This window comes from Acomys minous, assembly GCF_964271855.1.
Source record: "Acomys minous genome assembly, chromosome: 4".
Taxonomy (NCBI): domain Eukaryota; kingdom Metazoa; phylum Chordata; class Mammalia; order Rodentia; family Muridae; genus Acomys; species Acomys minous.
The window spans coordinates 61,712,696-61,740,221 of record NC_140486.1 but is presented as its reverse complement, the minus strand read 5'-3'; the positions used below and the strand labels follow the sequence as shown (position 1 = coordinate 61,740,221).

General features: G+C 38.9%; 1 protein-coding gene across 15 annotated transcripts in view; it reads right to left on the bottom strand.

Annotated features, from left to right (window-relative positions):
* Positions 1-27,526, bottom strand: part of NOL4 (nucleolar protein 4) — a 344,671-nt gene that overhangs the window by 216,612 nt on the left and 100,533 nt on the right. For 14 of the 15 annotated variants that reach the window (XM_084778257.1, XM_084778267.1, XM_084778265.1 and 11 more), the window contains 3 exons: positions 16,531-16,642; positions 15,540-15,652; positions 5,702-5,834 (listed from right to left, as the gene is read on the bottom strand). In XM_084778257.1, the coding sequence (XP_084634383.1) occupies positions 5,702-5,834; positions 15,540-15,652; positions 16,531-16,642 (358 nt within the window). Of the gene's footprint in view, positions 1-5,701; positions 5,835-15,539; positions 15,653-16,530; positions 16,643-16,987; positions 17,097-27,526 lie in introns of those variants that run through there. The other variant, XM_084778261.1, reaches the window with a different exon arrangement.

The window sequence follows — 27,526 nt, the reverse complement described above, 5'->3', positions numbered from 1 at the left end:
TATAGAAAACAATTGACCCTACCAAAGAGGATCAAATGCTTGATTAAACCTAAGTTTCCATCTACTCCAAAGGCTGACGCTCCTGTCAGGCATCCTGTCACAGGCCACCTCAAAAAGCAAGTGTCAACTGTGTCAGGTGTCTCATGGCAGACTAACAACTCAGACAAGGAAAATGCTGTTTGGAACTATTACAGGATTTGCAGGATATGTGTGATATTTTTACCTAGGCTCGCTTTAAATGGATGCTATAGGATGAAACATAAGTAGGCTGTCTCCAAATCCAGGCGGAGGCTGTAGGATGTTAAGATCTGGGGATGTTTCTGGGAGCCAAAATACCAAAGCTGTATTCACAGCAAGCTCCCTAGCCTCAATAACACCATTGAGGGCCATGTGCTTCCAGGAGCAAACTCAATGGAAGCAGAGCCGTTGGGTGAATTTAATCAAAAAAATGTTCTTTTATGTGTATTAAACTATTTAAACACTACAATGTGGTCTCTTTAAGCCAAAATAAGGGTAACATGCTTCCCATGCAAACACTGTGATTTTCATGTATTTCCTATATTTCTGGTTTTGTTTTTAGAAGGGACGTATGTATGTCTTACCTTTATGTTTTTACTGAGTAGGGAAAGAAAGCCTTATGAGCTCCAAATAAGCTAACGAAACTCCCTATTCTATGCTGATCTTGAAATATCTTCTCATAAATTTTTCATTCAGCTTCTGTCTTCTTGACCTTTGCTTAATTACCTAACCCAGGGCAAGACATTTTCCCTCCTTCCTTCCCTTTTCTCAATAAACCAGAATTTGATGAGTAGGTTTTAAATCTGCCATAGCCATAGTTAAATGGGAACAGGAAAGGAAGACTTTAGATTTCATTCTCTGTTTTATGTGTTGCTCAATAAAGACCTGGGGCAAACCTGCCACATCTCTGTTTCTGGAATTTCAAAAAAGCCGCAGCATCCTACTTTATTCCCTTCAAAGAACATTTTCAATTTGACATTAACTCTAACTGAAAATGTTGTCTGATCAGATTTTGGAAATCCTGTTTGTTTAGGTTTTAGCTGGTCATGGTGAGGCTGAGCCAAGAAGATTAGGAATTTGAGACCAGGCTGGGCTGCATGAAACACTGTCAAAACAAAATAACATGCAAAAAATACAGGGACAATAAAAGGTTTTAAATATAGTTTAAAAAAAAACATGAACGTTTTAAGCAATGATTAAAGTAGGAATTTGTCCCATGATTTTTCCCAACACTTTAGACACATTTGACTTATGGATACAGGCAAAGGAGCCCTGTCACAATAAAATATTACTCTGCACTGCCTGCTATCACATGTAGCTACTGAAAATTTAATTATATACTATTAATATTGAAAGTGATCCCCACTCAGACAATCATATGTTGAGCCCCCAGTATGGTCAGTGACTGCTATATAGACCAGCATAATCAGAGAACTTCCTCAGCCTCATAGATGTCTCCTATACCACACTTCCTACTCCTTTCTCCAAGTTTCACTGTACAGCATCTCCCTGTGGGCCCTCCTCTACAGTCAGCCTCTGCCTCACACAGACTCTTACTCCTTCCCTATAAAGGTTGCTTGTAACTGTAGGACTGCTGGCACTCTACCCACCAGGATGTCTTTGTCACATCTGAAGATGTCACACTTATCTCTAGGGAGAAACCACACATTCAGTAGCTTTAAGGAGACATTTATGCAACAACATGTCAGAGATCATCAGTGTGGAGGCTGGGAAGCTATCCCTCATGTGCTGAGCCCACACCAGGATACTCAGGCAAGACTAAACAGGCTATGCCACAAGTCCATACCTGGTCCCACTCCCCAAAGTTTAACATACACCATCCACAAGGAAGTAATATAAAAAAGATAACTTAGACTTGGTTCTTAAAGCATCCCAGTCATTTAAGAAAGATATATATTTAAATTTTTATTTTAAAGAGTGAAGTAATTTCTCATAAAGGCTAGATAGATCACTTTCATTATATTATATCCTACATGAAAGTTATTTATTTATTTGCTCACTGTTACATACAAAAATACACATACATATATTTGTACACAGAGGTGGACATTTTATAGACACACACCCAAATGTACACATATATATATCTTACATGTAAAAGAAGAATATTTAGGTATTAATGGCACAAGATAAAGACACTATAATTATAAAACAAGCATGATAAAATAGTACAAGAGTGTAAAGGTGTGAGGGGGTGAGAGGTGTGCACGCCCATGGGTGTGCACACATAGGGTTATAAGAGATTACACAGTGGTGTTAGCATGGATAATTTAAGAAAATACCATTATTAGGAAAAAAAAGAAATAAAATAGAAAAAACTCCCTTTGCAAACCATAATCATGTAGGAAAGCTACACCTTAATTATTTAAATGATGGGGCATCTAAGAACTATCTGAAATGGAGCACATAACAGGAAACTCACAGTGCAAGAAGGCTTATAAATTAATAATTCTTGCAGTATAGGAGAAAGAGGAAAGGGTAATGAATGAGAAGATAATATAGTTTCACATAGTAATAAATTCCCTGAGGAATGTTAGCAATTAGGAGATGGCTAGAAGGAGGTAGCAGATAGTCTCTTTACAGATATCAGGGCTTGGAGAAGAAAGCTGGGGGTTCAAGTGAGTGCAGAAGGTCTTGAGGAGAGAGATTCTCTCTCCTCAGTGGTGAGTGCCCACACGAGGTGAAGGAATACACCCAATGCCTGTGAGTGGAAAGTGGTTGGGAGCTCCCAGAGATGACGGGAAAACAAAGAGCTTGTTGTGTTAGTTTCAGGTGGTGATCCCAATAATCGCCTGGGATGGAGAACATGTCTCATGCACTAGGAGAGAGAGAGAGAGAGAGAGAGAGAGAGAGAGAGAGAGAGAGAGAGAGAGAGAGAGAGAGAGAGAGAGAAAGAGAGGTGGTATGAGGAAGAACTCCTAATGCCTAAGGGGGCCGGGGAAGACCTAACTAATGGTCATGTCCAGCAGCCATCAATATACATGGAGTGCTTCCCCATGACATTTCATGGCATCTTATTAAGTCAATATAGACTTTCATCACATGAGTTGTACCTTAGCCAAACATCTACAACTGGAAATTTCAATCAAGAAAGTGATGAATTTTTATGATTAGAGCCACAGTCCTGAACTGTATATTCTTCACACACTCCAGAATTGTGTGTAAGCAGGATGAGAATATAAAGACAAAATGCATTAACAGATAATTGATTTTATATGTATATATATATGTATATTCACTGATATATATAGATATGGATATATATAGATAGATTGATATAGATATGATGTGTATGTCAGCTAGTCTGATAGCGTTGATGTGTAAAAAATATCTACTTATTTATTATCAGAGTGACAAGAATTTTCTTATAGTATTCCCAAATGAAAGCCCTTTCTACTGAACAGCTGTTCTATTGTATAGAAAATCAGACATAATCTGATTTCATAATCATAAACATTCTTTCTCTTATAAATCACGATGTAGCTTCTACTCGACTTAGACTATTGTAAAATGTAGGAAAGAAAGGTGTCCAATGATGGGACATTTGCATATTCAACACTAGGGATATCTTAAGACTTTCTGGAGTAAATAGAATGCAAAACCAGCTTGAAACACCAACAACTTTTAAAACTAGGTTTTAATAGCAAGTTTCAGAAAAGAAAAAAAAAGAAAGAAACCCAAGGAAAGCATTTTCTCCTGTCTATTGATGCAGTGACATATGTACTCATTTGTAAGTGGACATTTGCCATAAAGTACAGGATGACCATACTATAATCCGCAGACCCAAAGAACCCAAGGAGGGCTCAAGTGAGGATGCTGGAATCTCACTGAAAAGAGGAAATAAAAGATAAATCTGAAGCAGATAGAGGAGGGGAGCTGTGTGGAAGAGGGAGTAGGGAAGGCAACAGAGGCGGGGATCAGGTGTAGGGATACTGAGGGAGGAAGAGAAGGGAGGCGAGGACTGGAAAATAATTGGGAGAGCATCTCTGGGACAGGAAAGCTCCTGGAGTCTATGCGCTGACACTCTTGACAGGGAGGGATATAGCGCCTGAAGTCACAACCCCCTATAGCAAGGCAGGACTTCCAGTGGAAAGCAGGGACCACCAACCCACACATATAACCTTCTACCTGAACTTTTTACTGCCTACAAGAAGACTAGGGTTAAAGATGGAGCAGAGTTTGATGGAATGGCAAACCAACCACTGGCCCAACTTGAAACTCACTGAATGGAAGAGAACCAACCCCTGACACTATTAATGACATTCTGATATGCCTGCAGACAGGAGCCTAGCATAACTGTCTTCTGAGATATTTCACCCAGCAATGATGGGGGCAGATGCAGAGATCCACAATCAAGCAATAGGCTGAGCTCAGGGAGTTTTGTAGAAGAGTGAGAGGAAGGACTGACATGTTTAGATGAGTCAAGGACGTCACAAAAAGACCTACAGAGTCGACTAACCTGGCCCCGTGGGCTCACAGAGACAACCAAAAAACTTGCGTGGGCTCTACCTAGACCCCTTACACATATGTAGCAGATGTGCAGTAGGTCATTATGTGGGTCCCTTAATAATGGAATAGGGGCTGTCTCTGGCTCTGTTTCCTGCCTTTGGATCCTAGTCCCCTCTCTGAGTTGCCTTGTCAGGCCCCAGTGGGAGAGCATGTGCATAGTCCTGCTGTGATGTGAGGTGATAGGGTGGGTTGGTAGCACTTAGAGGCACTCCCTCCTCTAAGAAGAAGGAGGGGGGCATGGGAGAGGGCAGCATGAGGGCAGAACTGGAAGAGAGGGGGAAAGGGTTAGTATCAGGTTGTAAAGTGAGTAAATTAAAAAAAAGAAAGAAAGAAAGAAAGAAAAAAATTTACAATCATAAAAACTAATACATGATTGAAATAATAAACCAAGTTTAAATTAAAATTTCTGGTTTCTGTTTACAAAACTTAATTCTATACTTGCTATTATATTCATGTGCATCAAACTTAATACTTGCAAAGGCAGGAATCCACAAAATTTCCCAAAGTTCCTTGAGTGTATCAGCACTAAAGCACTGACCATTAAGTGACTTTATCTATAACGTTCAGTTTTGTTCCCATCACCAACAGCAGGAAGACTCAGGAATCACTCTGGGATGATTCAGTAGGAAATGACAATCTTTCCTCCCATTCCTTTGAGCAAGAAAAGAGCTAAGGATCTCAGAGAAGTAGGCTTCCTACAGCAACCCTTTGATAAAATTGTCCTTTAATATTAGGTCCTTTATATTTGGAACATGCCTATGAGGTCAAACCAAAATTAATCACCTTTAAACTCTTCATTTTCTCAAAAACAAGTGATGACACAAGAAACCATAGCCAGAAAACATGAGCATGCATATCCAACCGCACCGCTTTAGCACATTTTGTATTTGTGGAGCAAAACATGGGTGTGCCTGGATTTCATAGCTGACATCTTTTTATAAATCAGTCTAACACTTTAATTTTGAAAAGAGTACTTAAATCTAAAAATAATAAAGTGGATGACATAACCTGAATGCCCAGAAAAGGTATCCATAGAGACAGGGCTTTTTAGTGGACACAAGAGTGAAGAGGTGGTTCTGATTTTTATAGGTTCTTACTCATTTCTGGGTCTCATTGCTCTGTTGATTTATTTTTTTCAGTGTGAAAGGCTTACCATCTTGCTGGCCATGGAGAGTCTGGGGACTTTGCATTCTTTCCTCCAGATTGGAGCTAAGGTCAGAGTTCACGGCTGACATCCGTGTTGAATCACTCATATCAAATTCATCACTTTCTATCGAACTTTCATCCTGAAATGATTTGAAAACATCATTAGGCACCATACGATTTAACTGTGTCAAAATAACAACCATTCTTTCTATGTGCTCAGTGTGAGGTAAGTCAGTCAGTAAATGATCATCAGACTCTGTAAAACATGGTACATACTGAAAGATGCTTCGAACAAGAAACGATGAACCTCTTTATCACTTCAAGAAATGCTATGAGTTTTGGATGCTCAACATATTATGCACAGTACCATTGTAAAGAGAGAGCAATGTGTTTAGAAAAGAAGCAGTTTGGGAGCTAGCTTAGGCTGAAATACTGAAGTATTATTAATGAGTATTAAGAGTTCTTCAAAAATTTGTCTTTTAAGATGTTGTCATAAAACATGATGGAAAGAAAAATTGAATTTTTACTATGAACAAAATGACTTGGTAAAATATTGTATGCACAGATTGTATAATGCAGTAAGAATTTCTCATCCACAAACAGGATGGGCTTCAATAATAAACCAACATATATGTATAGATTTACTGGCTGCATTTGGTATAGAGCAAGTAATTCTTAGTATATTTTACAAACAAAGCTTTTAGATGATAGATACAGATTATAAATAGATAATGTATAGATGATATATATGTAATAGGTCATGGGTAGACAGATACCAGATAAATAAATGATACATGACATATAGATGATAGATAGATAGATAGATAGATGATAGATAGATAGATAGATAGATAGATAGATGATAGATAGATAGATAGATAGATGATAGATATATACATACATACATACATACATACATACATACATACATACATACGATATGGATGATAGATGGTTCATAGAGAAAAGGTAGATGATTACATGTAGATAAATAATACAAAGATATATGAAAGGTAAAACACTGAAATCACAAAAGGAGTTCTATATAACATTGTGTAAAACTCCTTCACTAAGTCAGGTGACAAAAAAAGTCTACCAAATGACTAATTCAGGAAAATGTTGAATGTGAAAAACTAATAAACTGAAACTGGTATACATTTTAATTTTTGATATTTAAAATAATTACATTTCTCCTTTCCCTTTCCTACCTCCAAGTTTCTCCATATACCTCTCCTCGTTCTTTTTGCTCATTAGTTTTTCTTACATGCATGTATGTATGTGCATATACATATTCATTCTTAAACCTAACCTGATGAGTTTGAATAATGTTGCCTGCATGTATGTTTTCAGGGATAACAATTTGATATTGGATAACCAGTTGGTAGACTCTTCCCTGGGAAAGACTATTTCTACAACTCTCAGCATTCCTTAGTGGTTCCTACATTTTTGTTTATGGATGACACCTTGCAAGCTTCCAAAGGAGGGAGACAAGCAACAGTCAGACCCAGCTACGGTACGTTTGACCACATCATCTATCAGCGTAATAAGCGTGCAGTAGTGGCGTGCTTACCTTGATGTTAAGGAACAGCCATCCAATTGGACTTAGGACCCACTCAACAAGAGGGAAACATGCAGGGTGCTGAAACCCTAGCTAACTATTCAGTGCTGGTGAACTTGTATCAGAGAAGAATCTGCAGCCACTAATGTCTTAAGCCAATGTATTTCCTAACAAACATCTAAACATATGACAGATAAGTGTAGTCATCACCCTCCATCAAGGAAGCATCTGTATGAAACTGTGATACTTTGCTCCAACTTCCCCAAAGCAAAGAATTTATCATTGTACTTCAAGGTTTGTAGTTCTTTGCCGATTATAACACGCTGTTGGTTTTGTAGTTTTTATTTTAGCAAAGAACTTTTTCTACAAAAAAGCGGTTATTTCTTCAGTCTTGGGGTACATCATATGATTTGGCTTGAGGTTTGTAAGCTAGCTTGCCCTTGGGATTATTTTTTTTTCTGCCTCTGAATGTTGGGAATAAGGGTGGGAACCACACATGGCCGACTTCATGGTTAAGGGGCAAGTACTTTTCCACTGAGCCACCTTTCCAATGCTAAAATTGTCTTTATGAGTAACTATGTATAGTTTTGTCATTGATTTACTTATCTTTTGTTGCGCAGTTGTTGTGCAGGTCAGAAAGTGGCTTGCATGAGCCATTTGCCTCTTTCCCTGATATGCATCCATACTGAGGACTGGACTCAGGTCATTGAACTTGGCAGTAAACACCTTCCACCTGCTTCACTATCTTACCAAACCAAGTATTTATTATAGATACCACAGACAGCTGATGGTATTTAACTGAATACAGTTATTTCTATAGACTGTGAGTGTGTTTGTGTGTGTGTGTGTTTGTGTGTGTGTGTGTGTGTGTGTGTGTGTGTGTGTATTTAAAAGAGAGTATAGTGGATGTAAACAGTTTTCTTTTGAGTCCAAGTGTGGGATGGGGAGCAGACATGAGAGAGAACAGGTGATGTTTATCCACTAGAAGACAAACCACCTTGTGAGGAGGGCATGTCTTTGTTTTTGCCAGCTGAAACACATCTTAGTACAGACTCTAAGAGGGGACACATATATGAGCTCAAAACAGGAGGTGAGGCTTTTTGAGTCTTCGTATTGTTTGACTGTTCATCGCTTCACTTTGAGATGCTCCTAGAGAGAACCGCTCCAGAGAACGCTTCAGGGCTCCGGGTTCTGGCTGCTGTTCCAGGTTCCAGCAGCAACTTTGGTAGAATTGTTGGTCTGCTGAAATCTGGCCAACTATGCTAGGGCTATCACTCCCAGGAACTGAGTTCAAAAAGGTCTACTTCTGTTCCCATTAACCTCTTTTCTCTCCTATCTAGGGCAGGTGGATTGAAAGGAAGGTATAAGCATTACAGAACCCCAAATAAAGTAGGTTTGGAAAGGTCGAAGCCCACAGGAGAACTAGATGTAAAGTCTCAATCATGCTCCATGTTCTGTGAAATGACTGTAAAAACTGCTGGACATTGTACGCATTTAGTCTATACATTTATCATCATTAAATAACACCTGCAGCATACTTCTTCAGAAGTTTGGACAAATGATAAGATCTCTGGTTAAATTAACTACTGTCCTAGTTGTGATGGAGAGCATTACCAAAAGCAGTCTGTGCAATGAAAGAGTTTATTAGCTTACAAATCTCAACTCACAGCCCACTGAGGGAAGCCAAGCAGGAACTCTAAGGAACTCTAAGCAGGAACCTAGAGGCAGGAACTGAAGTGGGGACCACAGGGAACACTGCTTCCCTCCCTTGGCTTTCTTAGTTTGCTTAATGCCTGTCAAGTGGTGGTACAACCCACAGTGGGCTGGTCCCTCCCGCATTAGCTGTTAATCAGGAAAGTGCCCCACAGGCTTGCCTACAAGCAATCTGATGGAGGGATTTACTTGATATTTATCTCCCCAAATATGTCTAAGTTTGAATCAACTGAACAAAAAGCCAACAAGCATACCTGCCATGTATTTTTGATCTTTAGAAATATCAACTTTAGCCGGGCATGGTGGCACAAGCCTTTAATCCCAGCACTCGGGAGGCAGAGGCAAGTGGATCGCTGTGAGTTCGAGACCAGCCTGGTCTACAAAGTGAGTCTAGGGCAGCCAAAGCTACACAGAGAAACCCTGTCTCAAAAAAAAAAAACAAAACCAAATATAACAAAGAACAACAAATGACAATAACAACATAAAGCAACTTTAAAGTATTTGTTATTATTGGTGAATTAATAACTGGAAATTTTAAAAATAATTTTTAACTTTACTCTATGCAGTATGTGACTTATCATAATTCTCTTGATTCAACTATCAGTTTTTATATATTTATATAGCCTGAATTCACTTGGGAGCAATGTATTCATTCTATAGTTTTATTCCAATTACTTCCGAATTCTTAACTGAACTATTCTTTTTAATGAAATAACAAAGATTTATTGAAGATAAGATTGTTATTTTACTAACATATAAATAAAGTTAATTATAATTGGAGAAAAGCCAACAGAATAATTCTAATGGTTAAATTTTCAAAGGAAGGTTTTTCTGAGATTAGACAGTGTAGTTGTTGTTATTATGGGGTTGTTTCTCCAGGGTCAGTTTTAGAAGAGTCATGTGAAAATTTTTGCACATAAGCACCTGTTTGCTGTTGTAGAATAATCAGGGGTGAGTGTGCAGGCAAGTTCATGGCTCATGTCACTGAAATACCACCATAGCTCTCAGTCCTATGTAAATCTCACTGAAAATTCATCTTCACAATTCTGAATCTGCCTCTTCTCTACTCATGAACTATGGTTCATGTCTACACCATAGTATATAAGAAACCCAATAACATGGCAGTTAACTATTGATAATCTTTCATCATTCAGTCTTAAAATATATTCAATCACTTACTATCCATAATAATACTTTAAATATCCCCATGTTTAAATTGCTTCCTTTATTGCATCCTGTAGCTAACTTTATCAAAGGACATAAATATTTTCTAAAAGAGTTTTGGCAATTATTGTTTTCTACTTCTTCTACATCCATAATTTGGAAAATAGGTCTTTTCAAGGTATCAAACTTTCTCATGTTCTGTTATCTGTTCATTGTAAAAATTACCTGGTTCCACTGAGAGTAGCATACTGTGAATGTGCCTAGGCTGGCCATTACAGAGGGTAGTCACTGAAAGAGAGTCCCGTGGCCCTACATAGGCTGTGTGTGTTCCACTGGATAACCCTACATCCATGCACATGCTGCCATTACTAATTAGATTCAGTGGGTTAAAATAGAGGACATAAAATAAGGAGAGAGAAAGGAATACCTGAGGAAAACTGTGAGGTATAAGTAGTGGACATGATCAAAATGGAAATATATATATATATATATATGTAAGTTTTATTGAATAAATAAAATACATATTTTAGCCGGGTGGTGATGGCACACGCCTTTAATCCCAGCACTCGGGAGGCAGAGGCAGGCAGATTGCTGTGAGTTCGAGGCCAGCCTGGTCTACAAAGTGAGTCTAGGACAACCAAGGCAACACAGAGAAATCCTGTCTCGGAACCCCCCCCCAATATATATATATATATAAAAGATTACAAGGAAGGATCATCATGAAGCTATATATTTCTTTTTTATTTATTAAGAATTACACTTCGTTTGTTTTTATTTTTCTAGATATTTAGATGAAATTGTCTTTTACCATCCAGCTTAGTGCATAGCTGAGAAAGTGGAAACGAGTGCCATGAGTGACAGAAAGAGTTAACAGAGACGTTCACTCTGACATTTTTCCACTTACAGAATAAGAAATAATAAATTGAGTTAATCCACTAGCTAGATCATATCTTATATCAACTCTTTTAAATAAATATTAATAATTAAAATGCATGTATTATAAAGAGACAGAGAGTGGGCTCTAATATCAGATAAATTTGGGTGTAAGCAGTTTATCTGGTTTGCTACAGAAAAGCCTGGGTTTCCCATCTGCACAACGGTAATGGCATGTGAGCCAATTGTAACTGTTAAATTAGGTGGTACAGACGAAGCTGATAGAACGGATCCCTTGTGGCCACTTACCCAAGGCTTTCATTTTTAAATGTTTGGATCTATTTATAAAATACTTAACAAAACTATAGCAAAGAGCCCTACCCTTTGCCTAGGACCAACATGCTTCTTCCTGTAGCTCAGAACTTTCCTCCCTGATTTTTAAAGACTTCATCACACTCTAAGAGTTCTCATGTAGAACCCATGACTATGTCTGTTGCTTGGTCTTCACCCCAGTGATGGCTCCCAATGACCTCGTTCCCCAACATTTAATGCCAGGTTCCCCCCATAATCGTTTACTATATTCACCACCACCAACTACAAATCTATAATCTCTTCTCCTCGGGTCTTTACTCATTAATTTTGTTGACTGACAACTTGCGTCCTTGTATATAATATATTTTGATTAGTTTCTTCCTGTCCGCAGCTACTGTTATGCCCATCTTTATAAGTCCTTCCCCTTCACCACATCCTTTTCCAAATTCATGACTTTTGTGGCCCCACAGTTTAACCAAGACCATCTGTGGGACCAATAGGTTGGAAGTGTCCATTTGTAAATTTCCATTTCTATGGCAGCTCAACTTTTCTATACAGCTCTCTATACAATTACAAATACATTTTACACTACACTGACATTTATAAATAATTTTGATAGCATCTTTTCAGTGATCAACCTCTTCCTCACCAGCTTTCCAGTGACCTTGGTTCCCATAAAATGACTGAAGCCATCTTTTATTGCACTTAAATAACTAGTTCTAGTTTTTCCTTACTCTACTCATGCACCCACACAAACATATTCATGGGCATTTATTTAAATTATTTTATAACTGTATCTGATCAGGAATCAAATGTCCTCACTCTTTGCCATCTAAACTGCAACCTCACTATTTTTTTCTTAAACTTCTGACAATGTCTCCAACAACCTCACTCTTGCTTCCTTTGTCACTAAGGAACTAAGAAAACAGAGTACTATTTCTATGGGCCTTATCACCACTCACCCCCCAGCCTCTGTGACATCCTGTCTATGGTACATTCTAAAGCCAACTCTCCCATCCCAAGAAGAAAAAAAATGTTGCAGGCAGCAAAATGGAAGGACTGATCTACTTAAGTCCTTTAACGTTGGACATGGAACTACAGGATATACTATTTTAACTGCTAAATTTCAGTCTCTCTTTGATTCAGTATTTTCTCACTATGGGCAGATTCCTCCCTTCTGATAAAGCATATTCTGTAATATTTTGTTGGAAGTATGTAATTAGCTTTTTTTTCTTAATTTTACAGGGACTGACAGTTGAGAGATTGCTTTGAGTATCAGTAGAGACTTTGGGCTTTAAAGCAGTCTTGAGACTGGAAAACTACAGAGACTTTTGATTTTAGGCAAGATGCACTTTGCATTATGATAAGGGCATGAAGATATGAGGGCCAGGAAGTAGAATGTGGTGGCTTGAATCAGAATGTCTTCCATAGACTGAGCTCTTTAAACACACACCTCCTGATTGGTGGCACTGTTCTGATAGTTTAGGAGGTGTGACTTTACTGCTGGGAGTATGTGATTAGGGGTAAACTGGTAGGTTTCAAAGACACACACCATTCCTGCTAAACACCCTGCTTTGTGCTTGCAGTTCAAATTGGGGGCCCTTGGCTTTCTGCTCCTTCCTTCACTCACTTGTCTATCATAAATTCTTACCCTATGGAACTATAAGATAAAAAGGACTTTCTTCTATACGTTGCCTTAGTTGTGGTGTTTTATCACAGCAATAGGTAGTAACAGCACACTTAATTTCTTTTAGTTTTGCTCAAATGATGTCATCTGTCTCCTCATTCAATCATTCATTCATTTACTCACTTTTGGGGTGCTTGTCTTTACACCCAGGACCTCATAGGCAGGAAGTTGAGCTCTGCATTACTGTTTTGCGTTCTGAATGGATTACTTTCTGGTTTTCCATTTTTCTTTTAATAGAGTTAGCATCTTTTTAGTTTCATCATCTTACTGTTTATTTTCTTTGTCTTTTGCTCTCACTGGAAGACAGGCTACATAAATACAGGGTTTATTTTTGTTAATTTATTTCCAGGAGTACCTAAGAGGTACTGAGTTAAAAACTAGTGAATTTATTGGATTGATTCTTACTTAAATTGAAATACAACTTATAATCAAGATTTACCTCATCTGAATTTCAGTTCAATATGCTTATCTTACTCAGATTTCCCAAACCAGTAATAGTTATATTTTCTAAAATTTGTAAACTTTATAACTAGTAATTTCTTTGAATATTTTAGCACAGCATGCATCAAATTTAATAATTTCAAACTATGACGATAAGGATAATTTCCTTTCTTTTTAATATATTTTATTAATTTATTCATATTACATCTCAATTGTTTATCCCATCCCTTGTATCCTCCCATTTGTCCTTCCTTCCCATTTTCCCCTTACTCCCCTGCCCTATAAATGTGACTGAGGGGGATTTCCTCCCCCTTTATATGCTCATAGGCTATCAAGTCTCTTCTTGGTAGCCTACTATCCTTCCTCTGAGTGCCACCAGGCCTCCCAATCCAGGGGACGTGGTCAAATATTACAATTTTTTAAAGCTCTGCTTTTTAGTTTAAATGTGTATGATTCATTAGCTCCAGAAGGACTTGGAAAACATGGGCAGCGTGGTAGGCATGAAACTGATTATAATTTGGTTATAGAAATAAACTTAATTGACCTTCACATTTGTTTTCTACAGATGATTTGATGGCTTTAACTTTTCTATGAGATTTTTCTTTCAGTTCTGTAATGATCCTGATGCCAGTTGTTTCATTCTTAGAAACAGACACAATTTTAAAATCTGACTTTGGGGTCTTTAGTTTAACGAATTTATCACTGTTAATTCAATCATTTATTGTGAGCCATCTGGCAATAGCTAATGTAATTTGGCCACTTTACAATTATTCTTAGTTAGTGAACCCCAAATAAAATCTACTGAGGTAAAACAATGCTACAGAGTTTTAAGACTGAAATCTTATCAAGTACAGAGGAAAAAAGAAAAATATTTAAATTCTATTTATTTAAAAAGTAAATATCTGAGGGGGATTTCCTCCCCTTGTATATGCTCATAGGGTATCAAGTCTCTTCTTGGTAACCTGCTATCCTTCCTCTGAGGAAAATGGGAGGGAGGGAAGAATGGGAGGATACAAGGGATGGGATAACCATTGAGATGTAACAAGAATAAATTAATACAAAATTTTTAAAAAAGTGAATATGTGATCATATTTGCTGGTATAGGGAAAGTTCAGGGAAGGCACTTATTAGCTAAAGGTCTGTTTCCAACACAGATAATTTGAATGTTGATGAGGGTTTAGTACAGTGTGTTGATTGCTTTTGTTTCCTTATGGAGGATGCAAGTAGCCTACACACATGTACACATTCACACAAACACACACACCTACACATACATAGACACATATAGACACATGTAAACTCACACACACAGGCACAGACACACTCATGCACATGTACATATAAACAAACATAATCACAGATACGTATAAATGCACACTCACACACAAACACATGGACACATAACAAAGACACACATGTAACCACACACACATATACACAAACATACACCCACAGATCACACACAGATCTACACACTTATTTCTTTTTAAACCAAAAAGAGAACTAGATTCCTAGAGAACATCTGTAAACGCACATTGGTGTTTGATATATGACAGTACATTTTTAGATTCCAATGAGATATAATAATCTGAAACATGAAAGTGTCTGTAATTAAAACGACTTGCAACACATTTTCTCTTAAACATGGAGCTATTTGAACAAAACTTGATTAAATCGTAAGACTTAAAAAGATGGAGATGTGGCTGGTAGGGAAACAACTGCACTTGCCATCATTTAAATTGGTTTTGCAGTTTCTCAGAGAAGAGAGTTTCAGAGGTGCCCTGTCCTTGGACTCCCTCTCGGTAGAGATGCTCAGACTTCTCAGCTCTTTGCCAAGACTGCCTCAGGGGCAACTTAGTGAGGAAACGGAATCTTTCTTGCATAGCACCAAGGAAAACAGAAGCATCAGGAACTCTGCATCCAGGATGGGCCATCTTTACTCCCTTTCCAAACCAATGAGTTCCTGACGACACTTTTTTTTTTCATTAACAATATAAATTACAGCCTTCAAGTGGCGCCATGCTTAACCCCACAGTCTTGGGTGTGGAGCTTTGTTGCCATTTGTGAGTGATGCAATCAGAGATGCTTCTGGTTTACCTCGTCTTGCTGTGAGTTCAGCAGCTGCAGTTTCATGTGCTTCATGTATGCCATGGTGATTGGCATGTTGTAGTCGATCATGCTGGTCACCAATGTAGGAGGCTTTCCATTATCTGCAACAGAAAAATTTAAATCTGCGATGAATGTCACCTGTGCTCCACCTGCACCTTCAGGGTGAACTAGTGGGTCTAATTAAAATACCATTTTCAGCATGTTAATGACTGAGAACCATGAACACACTGTCTATGAACTGCACAAAATATGACATGCAAATTTCCACAAAATGTGTTGGCTCAATTGAACAGAATGGACAAATCCACTACTTCTTAATATAAAGTGACTTTTAAATATCACAAGCAATAAAAAAATAAAACTAATATGCTGATTAAGCACTTAAAATCATTCATTATCCTATATATAAAACATTGAGAGTCTAAAGAAATTGGCCTTTATTTTTCTTTTCCTTTAGGCACTTAGGTCACCTATCTTCCAACGCATAGAAGGATCTTAAATGTACCTATGAGATTAATCTAATTATTGAGACAACTTTGTGCTTAGGAAAATTACCTGTGTAATTTCAATGAATGGTAAAGCCAAATTATGCTTATAAAAATTTTAATTGAAGGCATTCCATGTAATCTATGACTTCTGGAAATAAGGATTTTATAGACTTGAAAGGTTATTTAAAGTGTTGACGTTTCCTTACTGAGTGTATGTAATATACCATGAAATACTACCATGATGGAAATTAAAACTGCATTATATATATGTGTGTATAATCATATAAAATACTGTAGAGCTAAAATGGCCTTCTAGGAGTGACTTTCTTTGTGAGTGGATATTCAGAATCTATTGCTCTCCACTTGAATAAACAAGATGATATGACTTATTGAACTCCTTCAATTTTCCACATATTTATAAAAGTGTAAGATACAAATGGACATTATGAAGAAAAATTACTTCAAATCTCCCTATTGGGCACTGTGGCTACCTTTGTGATCAGTCCCATCTGGGTTCAAATGCATTCTTTTCTGGCACTCGGAACAGCTCATTAGAAACCGGGTCACTGCTTCTCTTGGTAGGAAGGCGTAGCTCTCTGAAATCTGAAATGATTCACAAAACATCAGTGTTAATATGGGAGCCGACTGAGCAAGATCCCACAGAAATAACCCCTGTCTTTCCCAATAAGACACGTTATTCCATAATGGCAGGAAGCACAGTGAAGGCATGCACGGCAAACCATGCATCATTTCAAGAAATATCTATCCAACTTGATCAGGTGATTCTCAGCAAAAGCCAGCAATGCCAAGTGGAGGACAAGGCATTGGCTGCATCTGGGTAGATATATGGGGTTTTTGTTTCTGCATTTGTTTTAGAAAAATAATCACAATATATAGAGATATTCTTGTTTATTTTCATCATTGTTGGATATTTATCTTTACACTTACTCATAGCAAGATGAAAATTTGGCTCATTTCATCTCCGCATTTTAAAATTTAGAGTCAATAAGAGGCAGTGCTCTTTGGATTCTGCATACCGATCATTTCTCCATTATTGCTTTAAAGGGTTTTAAGAGAATAAAAGTTAAATTAAAGTACGTACTGCAGCAGTAAATTATTCTCTCCACACAAAAAATGACACACTTGGGAATGAGCTTGAGCCACCTAGCTCATTTATTTTATGCAACTTTTATAATCTATGTCTATAATAGCTCAGGTTGGCAGAGCAATATTTCCTAAGCCCCATGTAAAGCTTGATGTTCAGAGCTATGACCTTGATCTACAGTAGCAGCTGACACTCCTGTTGTGATGATTTGCTTAATCTTAGCCATTTTAAAGTTTCCCTTACTAAAGAAAATAACACTGTGATGTACACTGGATAGATTTTAAGCCTCTCTCCGTGAAGCACTGGCTAAGAGAGTGCTACTCAGAAGTCCGATGCAGGCATTTAACTTCCTCCTAATTTCCTACCATTGCTACAAGAAAAATGATTTGGCCAGTTAGGAGGAACATCTGAGTTATAAATTAAATGTAAATGTGTGGGTAATTTCTTAGGTATATGCTGGGGTGCTCCGAACACTGATGTACTTCAAGTTAGTATAAAGGAGAAGGAAATGTGTAGTCAATAATATCATTGAGAGACAGTGTGCACCAATTACCTTGCTCATGAGGTCATTTTTTGCTACTCCATGCACAGCATGGAAGAAGTAACATACTCTGAACCTCCACATTGCAAAGCTCATGTATTCTGAGCTTGGCATTGCCATCAGTTTGCCTTACTCTGCTGTCCCCATCCACTCTTACAAAAAAGAGTGCAACAGTTCTCTAATGGGACTTACATGGTCCACAAGAGAGAGAGAGAGACCACGCCTGGTACTGGAAACCTAACAACTATCCAGCACTTGTGAACTCATGGGTAATGGAGGAGAATCTACAACCACTAATTTACCAAGCCAGTATAATTCCTAACAACGGTCTAAACATCTGTCCTTATACCCACAGATTAGTGTAGTTTTCACTCTTCATCAAGGAAACTTCTCTTTGCAACACATGGGGTCCACTAAAAAAAAAAAACCGAAACCAATCAAAATGCAGGGTTGTGGAGCCCTGTCACAATAAATGTATATACAAAATACTTCTCTGAGAATACTGAGAAAGATGAGGTGGAAAGCCTGCAACTCCAAGGGGTTGAGTACTGTGCTGTGAGATTGTGTCTCCCAGTAGCATCTGAAGCTAAACTCACAACGTCGCACCAACGTGACTGCTCAAGCATGAGCTACCCAAGGATGATACCAATGAACATGCCAAACAAGATGAAGAAATGACCAGGAGGCCTAAACCCTGTAAAAGTAACTATAGGCAACCAAGAAAAGCTGGAAGAGAGAGATGTCATCCTTCCCAAGGAGTAGCACAGCAAAGAGTTATTTGATGTCAAATAGTCATGCCTGCAAACATACATACTAGTAACATTATATGAACACAACAGGTTATACTTAGGATTATATTTATATAGAAGCATACATACACACATATAATAACAATTAGTGAAAAAAAGATCATGGATTTGAAGGAAAGGGGAGATACATGGGAGTGTTTGCAGGGTGGATAGAGAAGAAAGAAATGTTATAATAAAATTATGACCTCAAACATATACAAAGAAAAAAAAGGAATTTAAAAATAGAATGTGTAAGAATCCAGAGATGAGAAAGAGGCCTATGTTAAACACTGCTGTGGATTAACCAGATATAAGTAAGTAAAACTCAACACTGAGATTGAAATTAAACCTCTATCAAAGTGTAATTAAGATGTGCAGAATGTAAAATATCTACTTCAAAATGCAGAGATTAGAAAGAAATAAGAATAATTTGAAACCATTTTCTCTAAACTATGTCTATTTGTTCCTAAATCACATAGAAAAAAAATACAGTTAAAATTTGCATTCACTCTATATTCCTCTTTGCTTCTTTTTGCACTTACGTGTAAATATGCACATATACACACATGAATAAAACCTTAGATCTAAAATTTGTCTTGCATACAAGAAATGTAGGGATAAAGATGGAGCAGAGAAAATAGTAAACAAATGACTGGCCCAACTTGGGGCCCATCTCATGGGAGAGAGCCAACCTCTACCATTATTAATGATACTCTGCTATGCCTGAAGAAAGGAGCCTAGCATAAATGTCTTCTGAGAGGCTTCATCCAGCATCCCATGGAAACAGATAAAGAGAGCAACAGCCAAACAATAGACTGAACTCTGGGAGTCTTGTGTAATAGTGGAAGGGAGGATAGATGGAGCTTGAGGGGTCAAGGGCTCCACAAGAAGACCTACAGAGTCAACTAATTTTGGCCTATGGGAGCTCATGGAGATTGGACCAACAACCAAAGTCCATGCAAAGACTGGACCAAGACTCCCAACACATATGTAGCAGATGTGCAGCCTGGTCAACATGTGTGTCCCCCTAACAATGAGAGTAGGGACTATCTCTGACTCTGCTGTCTACATTTGGATCCCTTTCCCCTAGTTGGGCTGCCTTGTCTCGCCTCAATTGGAGAATATAAGTTTAGTTCAAGACTCACTCTAAGAAAGAAAGCCAGTTCCTGACACTATTAACGTTACTCTGCTATGATTGCAGATAGGAATCTATCAGAATTGTCCTCTGAGAGGTTCACAACAGATGCTGAGACTCACAACCAAAGCATTAGTCAAAGCATGGAGAGTCTATTGGAAAAGGTGGGGGTGGGGGAAGCTAAAAGGACCTAGATGTGACAAGAGCTCCATAAGAAGACCAGAAGAGCAAACTAACCAGGACCCAGAGGAGTCTGTGGAGGATGAAGCACCAGCCAAGGACCATACATGGACTGGACCTAGGTTCTCAACATATATGTAGCCTATGGTGAGCTCAGGCTTCCTATGGGTCCACTAGTAAGGGGAGTGGGGCTGTCTCCGACACGGACTCTGTTGCCTGCTTTTTGATCACTTCCTCTTCAGGAGACTGCCTTGCCAGACCACAGGCGAAGAGGAAGATCTCAGTCCTGATGCAACTTGATGAGCTCCAGTGGGTGGGTGGGTGGGTGGGTGGGTGGGTGGGTCGGTGGGTGGGAGCTCCCCTTTTCTGAGGGATATGTGGGAGGAGAAGGGATGGGGCTATGACCGGGTTGTAAAGTGAATAAATAAATAAATTTCAAAAGTTTAGTTCTGGGGCAACTTCAGATGCCAGGGTAGGATGATACCTCCCCTTCTCTGAGGGGGTTAAGGGAGAAAGGGCATTACGGGGAGACTGAAAAGAGGAGGGAGGGGGCTGCAATCAAGTTGTAAAGTGATTAAATAAAAGTTCTAGAAACAAACAAACAGCCCAAAAACTTGCTTCCTATTTTCTCTGTTTTTATACAGGAGACCAATACACTCATTTGGCACTTGTGTGTGATTAGTGACCATTTTGTCCTTGCCATCTGAAAATCCACCTGACAATAACTCCAAAGTAAAAATCAAGAACCTGTTATGATGTATGCTGCATCCGACATTTGGAATTCTGGCTCATGCAGGGTTGGCCCGTTGGAAGGACCGGAATGAGCAGCAGAGTCACACTGAAGCAGGGCATCAACAGTTGGTCCCAGTGGATCCCATTTTACTAGGACACACAGACCACAGCAGCTGCTCAGGCACACTGAGTAAAGACCCCATCGAAGGCTTTTTGCATATATTGCTTATTTCTAATATACCCATAATCTTTAATCTTTCTTGATCTCTTTAAAACTAAGCCTCCCAGGATTGTCAACAATGATTAAAACCAAGGAAGAGAAAGAAGAATGCCCCACAATCATTTTATCATGGAAAAATGTATCAGTCTAAACCTAAAAGCTCCCAATAAAGTAAGGCGTCAGTGTAAGAGATCACAGTGTGCATGGGTCACAGAAATGGGAAAGAAAAAACTCTATGAGAAAGGCAGGAACAGTAATTCCATGTTACCATGTTACATGTTAGGGAGGTGCAGGAGTGGGGGGAGGAAGAGGGAGAGAGACAAAGAGACGGAGACAGATGAGAGGGAGACAGAGAGACAGGGAAGAGACAGACAGAGACAGAGATACAGGTGCAGAGAGAAAAATTACAGAGAGAGAGAGAGAGAGAGAGAGAGAGAGAGAGAGAGAGAGAGAGCCTATGCTGAAGATGAGTGAAGTGATCACAACCTCAGTTTAAAACTGGATCCCAAAAGCAACGCTACCTTAACACTCAAGCACACAGGATTTTTTAAAAATTTTTTCTCCTTTATTAATTTATTCTTGTTACATCTCAATGGTTATCCCATCCCTTGTATCCTCCCATTCTTCCCTCTCTCCCATTTTCCCCTTATTCCCCTCCCCTATGACTGTTCCTGAGGGGGATTACCTCCCCCTGTATATGTTCATAGGGTATCAAGTCTCTTCTTGGTAACCTGCTGTCCTTCCTCTGAGTGCCACCAGGTCTCCCCCTCCAGGGGACATGGTCAAAGGTGAGGCACCAGAGTAGAAGCAGAAAGACTCAAATGGTATATACTCACTTATATCTGCATATTAACCCAAGGGGCATGTCCCACGAAAGCCTTCACTTACCAGGAAACTGAGAAAGTGGGGAGGACATTCTAGTGGGACTCTAGATGAGAGAAGCATGGGAGAATGGCAAAGTAGAAGGATCCAGGGGGTCCTAGAAGCCTACAAGTAGAACATTATGATAGGCAGATTTGGGCTCAGGGGTCCCGCTCAAACTAAGGCACCAGCCAAGGACAATACAGGCGGTAAACCTTAAACCCCTACCCAGATCTAGCCAATGGACAGAACACTCTCCACAGTAGAGTGGAGAGTAGGATATTACTTTCTCACACACAAGATTTTTTAATGTGATAAGCCTTGCACAGTAATCAGTTTCAAATAGTGTGAGATGTCCTGTGTAAGCAATGGGCAGCTGACAACAACCTGTCACCCCCATTGCAGGGAAGCAATGCCTTCCACCAGCCTCTGCAAGCACATGTGCTCACACACACACACACACACACACACACACACACACACACACACACACACACACACACACACAAACATACACACATATACACAAATAAAAATCCCTTTTAAAAAGAAAAAGAAATTATCAGTAGGAGAAATGTTGTAAATACACAAATGCTTGGAAATTCCTCAGCAAAGGATGAGTAAATAAGCTAAAAAGGGAAAATATTTTAAAAGGAATGAAATGGAGAAACAAGGCATCAAACTGCTGGGATCCAAGACAAGCGGCTTTAAGAGAGATGTATCACTGACAAACTCCTACATTACAATAAGAAAGGAAAATGTTCAAATAAACAGGCTAAAAGCTGAAAAATCCAGAGAGAAAAAGATGGAAAGGCAACCCCAGAAGAAGCAGCAGAGTGATCATGGCTACCCAGCAACAGAGAGAGAGAGACGCTAAAACTCTGAAAGATAAAGACAAATGAAAACGTGAGAATTTCAGAAAATGGATAGCTGTGGTAATTACTACCTTGCCTGAGGCAACAAATATTCAGAAAGGTGAATAATTGAATGCATTCTTGCAAACCCTAGCTACGATCATCAAATATGGGTCTATATCTGGGTCCACTGTTCTAAACTAGGAAACTAGACAAGGTACCCCAACAATGGAAAATATTTTGAGGAAGTGGGGGAGTGGTAATACAATACTTGTAACAAGAAAGCAAAAGTGCAAAGGAGACTGCCAGAGCAGAAAGAGCTCAGGGGAGGAAGATGGAAAAGGGGGGATGTGAATCTGAAAGATCAACCAAGACAAAGCACGTATGAAAATAAAAAAATAAACTACTAAGCTCTTACATTTCCTCTATTTGCAAATTCAACTTGACAGTTAGGATCTAAGATATAATACTCTCATTTGATTCTGTTGATACCTCTATTCAGTTATGTTAAATAATACTAAAAGATTGTTTAAAAGCCCCTTTGATTATGTGGCATGTGGTAAGTACCACCATGGCTAAACCAACAGACGCTCTATTTCCATTGGCTGATAAGAAATGGAATGACTCAGTAAAGTTCTTGCCAGGCGAGTATGAGAACTCAAGTTCAGATCCCTAGCACCTGTGTAAAGCTCTGGGTGTCAGTGCACATTTAGAATTCCAGCACTGGCAAGTGTAGGCAGAAAGAAGCCTGGAGTCTGCTGCATAGGCAGCCAAGAACAACTTGTGAGCTGAACTTTCAGTAGGAGACCATGTCTCACAGGGTAACATGGACAACAGGTGAAGAAGAAGAAAATGTCCGTCTCCGGCCTTTATATATAGATGTACATGCACACACATACACCTATGCAGCATGCACACACACACACACACACAGAGAGAGAGAGAGAGAGAGAGAGAGAGAGAGAGAGAGAGAGAGAGAGAGAGACTTAAAACCTGAAAAACCTATAAATACAAAACCAACTCAAAATATTGGAGGCTGGGTGTCTATCTTTTTTTATTAATTTATTCATATTACATCTCAATGGTTACCCATCCCTTGTATCATCCCATTCCTCCCTCCCTCCCATTTTCCCCTTACTCCCCTCCCCTATGACTGTGACTGAGGGGGACTTCCTCCCCCTGTATATGCTCATAGGGTATCAAATCTCTTCTTGGTAGCCTGCTGTCCTTCCTGAGTGCCACCAGGTCTCCCCATTCAGGAGAAGTGGTCAAATATGAGGCACCAGAGTTCATGTGAAAGTCAGACCCCACTCTCCCACTCTACTGTGGAGAATGTCCTGTCCATTGGCTAGATTTAGGTAGGGGTTTGAAGTTTATGGCCTGTATTGTCCTTGGCTGGTGCCATAGTTTGAGCGGGACCCCTGGGCCCAGATCTGCCCATCATAATGTTCTTCTTGTAGGTTTCGTGTCTATCTTGATAGTAAAGCAATTGTGTCACATTTGTTAGGTCCTGGGGCCCATCCCTAGCATCTGAAAAATTAAAACATACAAAGGAAAAAAACTAATATATATATATATATATATATATATATATATATATATATATATGTGTGTGTGTGTGTGTGTGTGTGTGTGTACTCAGATATTGGACCTAGCAATCTATCAATACTATAATCATATAATTACATTTATGACTTAATGTATTAATATACTATTGCATGTTATATTTATAAATCTACTTCATTTCTTTCTTTAAAACAAACACGTCCTGGTGAAGACAGCAGCTGTCCCCCTCCAATGATGTCCTGTGTCCTTCTCTTCCTTTGAGGCAGAGTCATTCCTGGAAGCCAAGGATGCTGTGCTCCAGGCTAGGCTGGAAGCCAGCTGGCCCACCCAGAGCTCTTCCTGTCTTTGCAGCCCTTAGAGCAAGGCTTACAGGCATGTGCAGGACTTGTTGAACCAGTGCAAATGACTGGGAAGCTAATGCTCTTGATGGTGAGCACTCTCTCAAGACCCAAATTGGGTGACAGAATTTGTATATAAACTGAAGAATAAGATATAAAAAAGCACATAGAAACTGGCTCCACATTTCTGTAAGACCAAAGAAAGACAAATCCCGAGTCAGGATAAAAGCATGGTCCTGAGTGCCTGGGCCAGAGAATCCCCACTGTTTGGATAGAGTGTAAAACTGAATGGACTCATCAAGACAAAAGTGACCTTGCCCAAGCCAGCAGGTACCTCTGGCTTGTCTGACTGATAACAGATGAGACCTTGTAGACAGAGGTAAGATGTTAGGGGTGGATGTTTCTCCTGTCTAAGGACTAGGGGAGGGAGGGAGAAGGGATGAAGGAAGAAGATGATGAGGGAAGGGACTGCATTCAGGATGTAAAGTATTCAAACTGCAAAACAAGCAGGTAACATGTAGTGCTAACATAAGAATGGCCCTGAGACTGGCTGAGACATGAGTGTCTATGCATAGACAAGGCTTCTTATTGGTCACAGAATCCCTGTGACTTATTATTAGATGCCATTCCTCATATGGCATGAAGATTAGCAGATGTCTTTCTTCTTCTCATACTAAGAGCAGAAAACCAGCCTTAACCAGCCTGTGCATCATGTACATCTCATATATTTATAAATTTAGGACTGTATAATGCTTATGAAAATTTATATGTTTTCAGAACAAAAGAATTGGACACTAAAGCTGGATCAGACCTGGCAGGATTCATTCCTCTCAGCAGGCTGACATCCTGCACCCTTCATGTTCCAGCCCCAAGTACTTCAGTCACTGTTACTCATCAGAGCAGGACAGCTTCAAAGAAAGCTTCCATACAAATTGGTCCAGTATTTTAGACTGTCCCACACAGGACTTTTATTGAGCCTGGAATTTCTCAACATTTGGAAACTGGACCACAAATGCTATTCATGGCTTGATTAACCATGTTTCACATTTTTACTTGGGCCTCTACAAAAGTACTGTTTGCCCCAAATTAGCCAGAAGAAACCTTAAGAGAATGACATCTTATTTCCCTTAAGGGGGTTGGATAAGTTTATATTTGCTCTCTTGGGCTACAGATGCTTGTTTTCATTGGGAGTTGCTTATAAGTTATAATTGTTCTTATTCAGAGTGAAAACGAGGTTGGACTCAGGGATATCTCTCTTCCTTTATCTTTCTTTCATAGATATGGAGGTAGGGGTTGAAAAGAAAGAATGGGGGGATATAGAAATAAAGAGGGATGATAGGACAAAATGTAGATTACTAAATCTACTCCTCAACCTAAGGCCATATTTGTTATTAACAAAAGAGGTTATTTTTTAATTCATTGGCATAGAATTTTGTATATTGACACAAAATATGATTTTGATACATTCATGTGCAATTCAAATTTAAGACTATTCTCCACACACATTATGTACATTTCTACTCTAATATGAGATATTGAACCCATACAGCTCAATTGTAATGCAAAGCTTACTTCCAATACATGGAATGTGCTATTGCAGGCTGATTAGGACAATTAAATAATACAAACCAATTGTTAGTTGTTCAAATCATGGTCATGTCAACCACCAGCCTATTTTTAACCACAAGAATATACATCCATGTTTAACAGATAGATATGATCCTATAGATAGATAAGGTAAAATAGTTAGATAAGCTTCAAAGCTTCAGAGTCCTACAGAATATGAGTTTTAAGAAGCTTTTAATATATTAAAGATTCTCTGACAACAAGACAGGGTAACTCCTGGCAACACCTAGCCTATCTCAAGATTATGAGCATCAAAGATCCTCCTTATGGAGATGACTTAAGATATGACAAACCAGCCACTGGGAAAAATGTCCTCATTTCTGCCACAGATAAAATTCTGCCTAAAAATGTGCCAGCTTGGATACAAGCAGAGTTGATGGCCAAATTCTGGCAAGACAGGGTGAGCAAGTCCTCAATAGTTCCTGTCTCACAAATATTTCTGTCGTCCATATTGGGCCAGAAGGCTGAAGATGATGCTCTGATGTTATAAAGAGTTTTGGGTGACTGTTTAGGCAGCAAACTCTGTCATTTTTTTCTTCTCATTTTGGAAGTGGCTAATCTGCGCTTGGGTTCACTCAAGTAACTAAGTTGCATTCCTTCTCAAGTCTCTGATGGGGTGGAAGACCAGTTAGTTTAGTCTTACAATTAACCTTAGCTATTTAGGGGTTAAGATGTTTTTAGGTCTAGATTGAGGTTTTGAGTTGACAGAGATGAGATATGATAGATATTGATTCTCATTCAGAATTTTAGAGTCTCCAAGAGAGGAAAGATGTGTTCTGCAAGGATGCCGAACACAATTTACCAAAATACCTTGAATGTAATATTCATATGATCCCTGACTGTTTAATGGTTCTTCTTGCTGTATGTAATTTTTCTACTTATGCATAATAATATAAATGTATATGCCAAAAATAAAATAAAATCTTTTAAAAAGATTAAAGTCAAAAGAAAGCCATATACACAGTTGGTCACCAGGGCTATCAGTATGAAAGTTCATCAATGAAGTAGAAATTAGAATTACTCTAGGATCCAGCCACACCACTGCTGGGTGAATACCTGAGAGAATCAAAGTCATCAGAGCACAGATCCTTGCACATCCATGTTTATTGCAGCATTATTGAAAACAGCCAAAATAGGTGACAAAGTGAGACTCGGTAACAGATGAATGGATAAGGAACATACCGTGCATATACAGAGCCACAGAGAAGAATAGAACGTTATGTGCAGAAAGTGGCAAACCAAATAGGCCCAAATAAGCACAAGCGGGATATGTGTGCGGGTGTACATATGTGCATATACATGGCTGTTTGGGAAAGGAAAGTGTTGAAAGAGAGAAGGGAAGTAAGAAGAAGGGGGAGCTAATGTGCTGAGAAAGAGACTCTTACACCTGATTTTTCTCTACTTTTATGTATTTTTATCAAATTTTAAATAAACTCATGTCATTTAAATATGGAATAAAAGAAGGAAATGGGGTTACTTGGGGCATAAAGGAATCAGTAGGAGGGAGAAGAAGGTAAAAGGGATGAGGGGAATATATATAT